The sequence below is a fragment of the Alexandromys fortis genome, unplaced genomic scaffold (assembly GCF_014885135.2).
Source record: "Alexandromys fortis isolate MF-2015 unplaced genomic scaffold, M_Fortis_MF-2015_v1.1 scaffold_109, whole genome shotgun sequence".
Classification (NCBI taxonomy): Eukaryota; Metazoa; Chordata; class Mammalia; order Rodentia; family Cricetidae; genus Alexandromys; species Alexandromys fortis.
Window position 1 is genome coordinate 4,867,379 of NW_026068005.1, and position 11,165 is coordinate 4,878,543.

Consider the following 11,165-nt stretch of genomic DNA (forward strand, 5'->3'; position numbering starts at 1 on the left):
CCCCCCACACACACTTCTCACCCACCCCTTTCCCCACCCATCCTTCCTCTATTTTCATCCAGAAAGGGGCAGGTCTCCCAAGGGTTTGAAAGTATGGCACATCAAGTTGAAGTAGCACTGAGTTCCTCCCCCTATATCAAGGCTGGACTAGGTAATCCCATGCTGGATTACCAAGTCAGCTAAGCACCAAGGATATGTCCTGATCTCAGGGCTAGAAGCCTTACAAAATGGTCAAGCTATAGAACTGTCATATCCATGCAGAGGGCTTACGTAGGTCCCCTGCAGGCTCCCTAACTGCAGAGAGTTGGTCCAGAGTCCATGAGCTCCCACAAGCTTAAGTCAGCTGTCTCTGATGTTGCCCTCACTGCATAATCATCAAAACACTAAACAGAGAGAATAAAGAAAGAATATTAAGAGTTGCAGAGCAAAAAGGCCAAGTAACATATAAAGGCAGACCTATCAGAATCACATTTGACTTCTCAGTGGAGACTCTGAAAGCCAGAAGGTCCTAGACACACATTTTGTAGACACTAAGAGACCATGGATGCAGAACCAGACTAGTATACACAACAAAATGTTCGATCATCATTGGCAGAGAAAACAAAATATTCCATGAAAAAAAAAAAACAGATTTAAACAATACCTATCTACAAATCCAGCCTTACAGAAAGGACTAGCTGGAAAACTACAACACAAGGAAATTAGCTCCACCCATGAAAACTCAGGTGTAGTGTTAAATTACTAGCATGAGATTTCTTCTGTGACAACACAATACGATATTATAATGACACAATAGGACCCTAGTATGACATAGTACAGTATACTCCAAGAAGTCCAAGATGTGTATTACTGGTTGCAGTGAAATAAAGTATGATGTAAGTTGTAATATCAAATCCAGTACTTCCTCTTTCTTAGTTATATTCTACCATTCTCTGTTGACAATGAATAATACATTAACCACATGAAAATGAGCTTGTCAGAACACTTGAAATAGAAAGTTGATTTGAATCCCAGTATTTGCTTCTGTTACTTATTGAGAGAGAAAATTAGGATATTAGAAGTAGTCTCAACATTGTTTTATCAGTACCTACACTCCAACAAATTGGAAAATCTAAAACAAATAATTTTTTTGATAGGAACAACTTACCAAAGTTAAATAAAGATCAGATCGACAACTTGCATAGACCTGTAATCCACAGGGAAATAGAAGTAGTACTCCTGTCAGTACCTGTCCAGTACTCTTCCTGTCTCAATTGGGATTTATATTGCTGTGAAATACACTGAAACCATAGCAACTTGGGGAGGGAAGGGTTTGTTTTGCCTTTTACCTTAGAGTATTTCATTCAGAAAAGTCAGGACAGGGACTCAAGGCAGGAAGATGGAAGTAGGAACCTAATCAGAGGCCATGGAATAGTGGTATTGATAAAGTTGCTCATCTTACTTTCTTATGAACCCTAGGACCACCAGCTTAGGAGCAGCAGTGATCTCAATGATCTGGGCCCTCTCATATCAATAATCAAGAAAACAACACAGACTTGTCCATTGGCCATTGTGGGAGAGATATTTTCTCATTTGAGTTTATTTCAAAATGACTTTTGCTTATGTCAAGTTGAAATAAAACCAGCCAGCAAAGCTTCTTTAGTAAGTCTCCTCTAGTTTAAAAGTTAAAACAGGAAGATTCTTGTAAGCCCATAGATTTTTGGGTTGGAATTAGCAAATTTACTAGAAGATAAATGTTAGACCTAGCTTTACCACTTTATGAGGTGTGAGATCTGCATTCACTGTGTTTAAACAAACTGTTAGAGACACTGAAAAATCCTTTCTCCATCCAGAAAGGCATTTTCTTGTTTGTCTCATGGAGTGAAGTTATCTACTTCTGTATGGCACATCTATTTCCAATGAAGCATGTTTCTAATCCTGCATCCTTTAGTATGTGTGCACTAGATGCTATCAGTAACATAGCCTGACTTAGGACTCGATAGGGTAAATATTCATAACCTTAAAATTGAATCTTCTGGTTGCATTTCTTAGGACATCTTATGAAGAGGTTAATCTTAGATCCAGCCTCACCACCCTCTCTGAGTTACCAGCCTGCATTTCTGAGTGCCTGTGAACACTAACATCACTAATAGAGAAAGCAGCTTAATAGAGAGTTTGAAAAAGCAAAGTGTTCTGAGGCCAGTTAATGAGCTTCCTTTTCTTATCACAGAGAAAGGAGGTTTCTCCTGCATTGTGCATGTGTCCTTAATAACATCTGGATTTTGGGGGGTAACTATTCATTGGTGAAATCTACTTATTGTTTACTATAGTATTTGCCCATTCTAGAACCCAACAAAGTTTCTCAGAAGCCTAGGCTGGCATCTAAATTATGACTTCTTTCGTTGTGGTAAATATCATAACCAAAAGCAGTTTGGGGAAGAAAAGGTTAATTTCAACTTGCAGCTCTTAATTAATCATTCAGGGAAGTCAAGGGAGGAGCCTGGGGGCAGGAGCCAGTGCAGAAGTCATGGAGCAGGACTTCTTATGGATTTTGCTACTCATGACCTTCTCATGCTGATTTCTTTTTGTATCAGGAAACCAGCCCAGGGATTTCACCATCCACAGTGAGCTGGGCCCTCTCACATCAACCAAGAAAATCACCATAGTCTTGTCCACAGGCAAATCTTGTAGGGGTGTTTTTTCAATTAAAGTTCTCTCTTTCAAATTAACTCTAGATTGTGTCAAAATGACATAAGACCAGCTAGTTCAATTTCCCCTCATCAGCCTCATGTGCAGAGATGTCACTATTCAGCTGTAATTTTTCCTTTCTCCTTCTCCCCAAGTTGCTTTTGGTCATTATATCTTCTTGAAGCAAAAGGAAACCTAACTTAGACAGAAGAGTTTTCATGCTGTACTCATAAAGAGAAGGTGCTGAGATATAAATCTTATATTGAACGCTACCACTGTCTGAATTATTAACTTCTCTTCTCTCTGCCTGTGTATGTTGATCAGGGTATCTGAAAAACCAAGGTGATCTGAAGCAGGCAAATGTGCTTTCTGTTTCTATTCTTTGGAAGAAGTTTGTTTCTGCTGTTTTGTAATATGGAATTATATTCATGGAGGAGTAATATTAATGGAAATGACATCCATGGGCTCATAGAATGCACAAGTCGGCTCTTATTAGTAAAGTCACTGTTAGTTTAATTGATCTTAAAAATAAATACAACCTTTTTCTTGCTCAATAACAATTTACCACCTAGAATAGTTAACCACATCTGTGACTTCTGAGAGTCAGTATAAGAGTGCTTGGTGGTTCCTGTGCTGAAATCTAGAGAAAGCAATGCTTGAATTTCTCTTTCTTTATTGTAACAGAAGAAATATGGATTTTTACAGTGGGTAATGACTTTGATCCAATCCTGGCTTATGTGGTACGGTATGCAATGGAATTTTATCTGTCCATGAAGGAAAATGAAATTTGCAGGAAATATCTGGAATTGGGAACTATATTACACAAGATAACCCTGACTCAGAAAGACAAATATTGCATGTTCTCTCCCATGTGCTTATCTGAATGCCTACTTTTTACAGATGTGTATTAATGTGAAAGTGAGCGTATGTAGAATCCAGGAAACAAGGAAGGGATCAATGCGAGAAAAAAAGGCTTTACGGGAGAGGGGTTGAGAGGGTTATAGACCACACATGATGAGAAAGTGGGAGTGGGGTTATTAGAGTCAGCAGAGGATGGGCTAGGTGGTGGATCAGCAAAAACTGTGGATGTATGAAAATGCCTTCTTGTAACATTTTGTTACAAAACTTCTACTTTGTAACAAATAAAATGAGGATGAGAAAAATTAGGAAACTAATTTAAAATACTACCAGACATTAAATGTGGCTTCCGTCATTTCCTGTCCATTCTCCCTTTTATCCAGGGTTTGTTTCAGGTTCACAGAGCGTCTTCATAATGGAACTTTTAAGGAGACTTTTGTAAAGTGCTTCCTTACAATGTGATGAGCCATGTTTATGACAGGAAAGGCAGCTCCCTCATGGCTCTTGATCTACAAACCATAAAAGAAAGAAAGCCTTTCAATCAAAAAGGTCACCACTAACTCCTCTTCAAAGGTGTCTCTAGAATAAACATGGATGCCTTCTATCACCAACTTCCAAATGAAGCCAACCCTTCCAGCCTGTACCATCTGCTTGCTGTGCCATTGTCCTTCTTTATGAATGCTATTGATTCAGGCCTCCTTTCTCGCAGTTCAGTTTCCTTCATTCTTTGAGCTGATGGCAAATCCATAATCCCATTTTAAATATTCTTTGGGCCATGAAAAAGAAAGCATTCAATGTATACCAATTTAGCAGCTTAAATGCAGTGCAGAGGAAGACAGCAACTCTAGTTCAGACAGAAGTAACTGTATCACCCATTTCCTTTTTTTTGTGGGTCTAATTCTCCTTGACATGAATCTTACAGATGTCTTAGGCAATAACTGATGTTCTACAGGGAAAATGTGGAAAAGCAGCTAGGCATTTAATCTGATATATTAAATCATCTTTCTAACAGTGAAATCCTCGTTAACTTTGCTAATCACAGTTAATTTGTCCATGGTCCTATCAATGAGTCTTTAAGCATTGTTGTTAGAACTGGGATTCGGTTCTCCAGTAAAATTGTGGCTTGCTCTATCCATGGCTTCTGGAGTTGTTGGGGTCAGAGCCTGGGCCCTGGGCATCCTAGTAAACCATGTTCAGTCATCCATCCTCAATATTCAAATTAAACAAGTACTGGTGAAAATCAGGAAAAGGAAATTTATTCAATTTAGTCATACTGGGAAGATAAAGAGGTTCAGTGACACTAAAGTTTATCTTCCTGGTCCCGACAGGGGGTTTAAAAAGAGGGTCAGAGTTATGCATGATTAAGTAGCCTTGATCAAGTTTTAGCATTTTTCAGTGAACTCACAGGTCCTTGTTTCCAGGTATAAGGATGGAGGGAGATGGATATTAAATAATGCAGGGCATATTAGAGACAGATATTCTTCCAAGGAAGGAAGTAGACTAGATATAAGTTAAAATACAGAAACACAAACATACCCACTGCCCAAAGAATTAGGGGTTTGTATGTCACATTGCATGCATTTTTAGGTGGCTTGGATTGTATGGACTTTGGGGCTCATTTGTATAGCATGGAATTCCTTACATATTCTCTGTTTACTACATATAGTTTTACGTGAAGTCTCATGTGTGTGCTTTAGTATTATAATAAACCATATATCACCTACAGATATTTTGTAACTCTGTGTCACACCAGTGGGATTTAGATGGCCTTATCCAGGGATTCCCAACTTTGCTTTTTTTCTGACGGCTTTCTTTCCCACATTAACTTACCTGCCTCTGACCAAGGATCTCCCGAACCAACTCAATCTCTATTCTACTCTACTGTCTCACTAAACTTAGGTAGATACTAGATTACTCCCGGGTGTGTAATCAGATTTGCCTTGCCCATAAAGAAAGGGAGCCAAGACTAAAAGTAAACGAGTTATATGTTAATCAATAATTAGAAAGATTCCTTAGTTGTCTTTAGTTCTTCCTGTAGGGTTGAGACTTCCTAAGCTTTACCTCCTTCAATACACAGTAACAGGCTTATTGTTACTGTTCTTGTTCAGTTCCTGTCTAGACAGTCATGATGGTAAGACTTTATAGACTTGGCTTTTGCTATTACCAAGAGATACAATCTCATATGAAACTTTGTAATCCTCTATCTTTTAAAATCTTTCTATTCACACATATGCAATAATCCCAGAGCCTGAGGTTTGGGAGTTGAATTGTAAATGCATACAGTGGGACTAGACTCTACCATTCTATATTTTTGATTGCTTGTGGTTTTCTGTGACGGTCTCTGTTTGATTAAAAACAATGTAGCTGTATTATAATCTGAAAAAGAAAAGAAATGATTTGTAAAAGGAATACTATAAAGAAATGTTTAAAGATAGGAAGGGTAAAAGGTGAGTTTAGAACAGTGTATTTAAGTAGATGTTCATTAAAGATAAATACACTTTTCATTGAATAGTCTGCTTTTAAGGTTAATCCATCATTTTACAGAGGGAAGGAGAGAGAAAGAACATAAAGAGAGAGGGAAAGAGAGAACACATACTCTTAGCCTGATTTGAGACCTTCCTTTCTATCATCCATATTCTATGTTCTTTTGTGGGTATAGGATCTGATCTTCATTCTACACAATTATACAATAAGGCATATTTGAGGTCATTGAGGGAAATGGACATATGGACACATCCAGCCTAATGCATTATGACAAAGGATATCGAATTTATAGAAAAAAGCTCTAAGCTGTATACAATGCTAGATTCTAAGATATCTTAAGAACTTTTGACTTTGTAGCATGTATCGATGGGATCAAAACCCTGTTGTTTCAATCTGCTTCTGCTATAGCTTTACAGACTAGTCAGAGCTATCAACTAGAGATAACTTAGAAGTAATATTCCACCATGCCATACCTGCAGACAGAAAAGAATGTAATGTACCACAAATCAGAAAACACATGTTTTTTTCCTGTACTCTAATACATATTATCTGAAAGCCAGTTAAGAATTTTGTTTTATTTTTTCATATTCATTATGTGTGTATGTGGTATATATATGGGCATATGGATTATTTGTGTGTATGTCCCTATGTGCATGCATGTGTGTATGTGTGCATCTGTGTGCCTGTGTATGTGTGTTTGTGCATATGTATATTCATTCATGTGAAAGCCCATCACTGATGTCAGAAATTATCCTCAATCAATCCTCCAGCTGATATTAATAAGGCAGGGTCTCTCACCAATCCCAGAGCTCACCACTATAGTTAGTTTTTCTAGCCAGTTTGCTCTGGTGATCCCTGTCTCAATCTCTTGTGGCAGGAATTACAGTAGGCCACCAAACCCATCTTCCATTTATAAGAGTACTGAAATTAAAGGTAGACTGCTGTATACAACAAACATTTACATGGGTTCCTGGGGATTTGAACTCTGGTCCTCGTGCTTACACAGCAAGAACGTTAGTCTTTGAGCCATCTTTCCAGCCCCCATCTACATATTTTAGATTCCCATATAAGAGCTGGCAATGTCTAGACTAGCTATTATAGAAAGAGAACAACATTCCCTGGCTCTACAAACTCATGTTTCAGTGATTATTTTATTGGTCGGTCTTGCTCCAAATGTTAATGCATAAGAAATGTTGCTTGCATGATTAATGTGGAGCTAGAAACCTGGACAAATGTGCTGAGTGATCTATGGCAAGGGTGAACGGCTACGTGTGCTGGGTGATCGGGGTGAATGGCTGCTTTGCACTCATAACACAGTCCACACATTTATCTGTTGTGAAGAGCAATAGCTCAGTTGACAGGTTGCTTTGGTGAACAGAATGTTTAGAGATAAAAGATGTTGACAGAGGCAGGCATATTTCTCATCTCTTTGTCAGCTATAATGGTAGATCCAGTTTCAAGCTTGAAGTCAGTGCTTGCTTTGGCAGAATATATGCTAAAATTGGAAAGATGCAGACACTGGGACCAGTGTAAGTTTGACATACAAAGCCATTAAAATATATACTGAAGTAAGGGGTAAGGGAATGGCTGAGTTGGTAAAGCTCTTGCCACATAATCCTAGAGAACCCGGATTTGTTCTCCAGAACTCATATAAAGCTAGACATGGGCTACAGAGATTTCTCAGGGCTTCAGCATGCTGACTGCTTTTCCAGAGAATCCAGGTTTAATTCCCAGCACTCACATAGTAGCTAACAGCCACCTCTAGGTCCAGTTTCAAGCAACCTTCTGGCCTCCATCAATAATGCATGCACACTGTGCACAGAAACACACTCAGGCTGAACACTCATGTGCATAAACTAAGAATAAATCCTGTTTAAAAAGCTAGAGTAGGTGGAGATTGCCTGCAACCCAGTGCTGAAAACACAGAGATAGGAGTATCCTTGGGGGCTTATTGGTCAGCCAGCATAGCTGAATCAGTGAACCGCAGGTTCGGACACACTATCTCAAAACACAAAGGAGATGGAGACTTTATTTTCAAGTTGAAAAGCAACTAAGGAAGACACCTGAGTTTCCCGAAGCCTTCATGCATGCAATGCAACTTCATGCTCAACTGCACACCCACATGTAGCCACCCACAAACAAACAACAAAAATTATAGAACTTGCAATTAGATACATAATTTTATTGAATATGTGGTGAACGTCAACATAGATAAAAACAAACACTGTGTTTGCTTTCTTAGCTCTCGATAAAGGCAATCTCAGATTTAAAAACTACTCAGGTGCTTGAGACAGTCTCCATTTTCATTTCCCACTGAGTGTGCCAAGCTAACTGGTGACTGAGCTTCTGGAGGCTGTCGTGTCTTTTCCCCATCTTACTAAAATCACATGGGGATTGACAATGTGCAGTAACTCACATGGCTTTAGGCATGTTCTAGGGAACTAAGCTTCAGGCTTTATGCTGTGGCAAGTGCTTTATATGCTGAACCATTTAAGGAGAACACTAAAATATCTTGATGGGGAGCTGGAAAAATGACTCCGAAGTTCAGAGAGCTCGATGATTTTTCAGGGGACCTGTGTTCATGTCCCAGCACTCATGTAGGGTAGTGGCACACAAACACCTGTAACTATAGCTTCAGGGGATCCAGCAACTATTTTGCCATCTGGGAGTAACTGTACTAATGTAGGCATACTCCCACAGATGCAACTGCATATACATAATTAAAAATAAAATTTAGCTGGATGGTGGTGGCACATGTCTTTAATCTGAGCACTTGAGAGGCAGAGGCATGCAGATCTCTATGAATTCGAGGTCAGCCTGTTCTACATGAGCTAGCTCCAGGACAGGCGCCAAAGCTACACAGAGAAACCCTGTCTCTAATAAACCCGATAAATAAACAAATAAATAATAAATAAAATTTAAAGAATTTCCTGAAGATTACTGAGTAGCAACAATTTAATAAAGCATTACTCTACAAGGACAAAAAGGTAATAACCCAGTTTGTTTTTACTAGCAAACACAAAAAATGAGTTTCTCCCTTTCAAAAAGACTGTTTAGCAAAAATCATCTGGGTATTGTGTATAAGCACAATACCATGTAGTTAGAAGATCTTGAGAAGGTCATTCAGTCTTGTGTCTGGGAAAAGAAGACATCCTTAAAATATTGATATAATTAGCCTTATGCCCTAGAGAGTTTCTAAGGCTGAAAGTAAAATACATTTCAATGTAGTGTCAGTAACAGCAACATGAATAGGCTACATCCAAAGAAAATTTCCACCTCAATTAAGGATACCCTAACTAAAAAAAATTAGACAAATAAATAAGTTTAAAACAACATGCATAAAAGACCTAGAGAAAGTGAATTTAATTTGCTTGACATGTAGGCTAGGCATGACATATAGGCTAGGCATGACATATAGGCTAGGCAGGACATATAGGCTAGGCATGACATATAGGCTAGACAATGTGAGATAGACTTTGATGGAGCAGAAGGACATGAACATGAAAGCTCTTGAGCGTCTTGGAGAAGCAGGAAGTTGATTTAGGGAAGAGAAGATTATCAGGAAAGAGAGGTACTAATACTTAACATAACAGCCAAGTTTAAGGACCCTGTGGCTGGGGCAACTTCAGCAATAAATTTTGGGCCAGTGGGTTACCCTGTCTCAATAACTAGGCAAAACCCAAGAAGATAGAGATGGTACTTGACGAACTAGAGCATAGTTTGACCTCGGGTTCCGAAGAGTCATACACACACACACACACACACACACACACACACACACACACACACACACAGAAAGCAGGATAAACAGAATGGATAATAGAAAGATGTGATTTCTAGTTAAAAAGGCATAAAAATACTAGCCATATTAACTGGAGTATTTTGCCTAATATCAATTTGTAGTATGCATTAAGATCAATACTTCTTTTAATACAATGATTGAATACTCTATTCTTTTTTATTTCAGATTTTTCATTACTCATTTACCGCTTCATATTTGATTTACAACATACACACTGGGTAAGTTCTTTGGTTTTCTGCATTTTATGAGCATTTCTGACAGGCTAAGCTGTCACAGATGTCAGTTTGTTCACGTGAAAATATTGACATCTTTTCAAGGGAAGTGTGGGAGTTGAATCCTCCTGAAGTCGAGGACTCAGTGTTGCAGTATGCGGCCTGGGGTGTGCAAGGACAGCAGCTGGTAAGCATGCCAAACCACCTCATCCCCAACCCTATACCCTGAGGCTAAATTAAAGGAGTTACAGAACTCAATTCCTTGTGCAATTTAGTCTGCAATCCTTGATGTTTTCCTAAGTTCCACTGCATTATTTATCTTAAATATTTCTTTATTTAAATTATTTATCTTAAAATGGTTTCTTAAGAGTATGTCAAATGAAGAAGAGGGAGGTAGCTAAAGTGAGTAAAACCAAGGAGCATGAGGACCTCAGTGTTTACTTCCAGAGGAACCTGGCTCCGCCTCTTGAGGACCTGACAGATGCCTTGCTTAAGCCTGAGTGAGGAGCAGGCAGTCTCTCTCTCTCTTTTTTTTAAATTTATTTATTTATTAAAGATTTCTGCCTCCTCCCCGCCACCACCTCCCATTTCCCTCCCCCTCCCCCGGCCAAGTCCCCTTCCCTCGTCAGGCCAAAGAGCAATCAGGGTTCCCTGCCCTGTGGGAAGTCCAAGGACCACCCACCTCCATCCATGTCTAGTAAGGGGAGCATCCAAACTGCCTAGGCTCCCCTAAAGCCAGTACGTGCAGTAGGATCAAAAACCCATTGCCATTGATCTTGAGTTCTCAGTAGTCCTCATTGTCTGCTATGTTCAGTGAGTCCGGTTTTATCCCATGCTTTTTCAGACCCGGGCCAGGTAGCTGGCCTTGGTGAGTTCCTAATAGAACATCCCCATTGTCTCAGTGTGTGGGTGCACCCCTCGCGGTCCTGAGTTCCTTGCTCGTGCTCTCTCTCCTTCTGCTCCTGATTTGGACCTTGAGATTTCTGCCCGGTGCTCCAATGTGGGTCTCTGTCACTGTCTCCTTTCATCGCCTGATGAAGGTTAATATTCAGTCTCTTTAAAAACCGAAACTCGACCTACTTTCTCTTCCTCTTCTCCTCTCTTTCTCTCTTTCTTTGTCTCTCTTTCTCTCTTCCCTCCCC

The 11,165-nt window shown here is 39.4% G+C and overlaps 1 protein-coding gene across 1 annotated transcript in view; it reads left to right on the top strand.

Annotated features, from left to right (window-relative positions):
• Positions 1-11,165, top strand: part of Dpp10 (dipeptidyl peptidase like 10) — a 714,980-nt gene that overhangs the window by 559,949 nt on the left and 143,866 nt on the right. The window contains exons 6-7 of the mRNA XM_050161474.1: positions 9,977-10,029; positions 10,129-10,210. Of these exons, the coding sequence (XP_050017431.1) occupies positions 9,977-10,029; positions 10,129-10,210 (135 nt within the window). The remainder of the gene's footprint in view (positions 1-9,976; positions 10,030-10,128; positions 10,211-11,165) is intronic.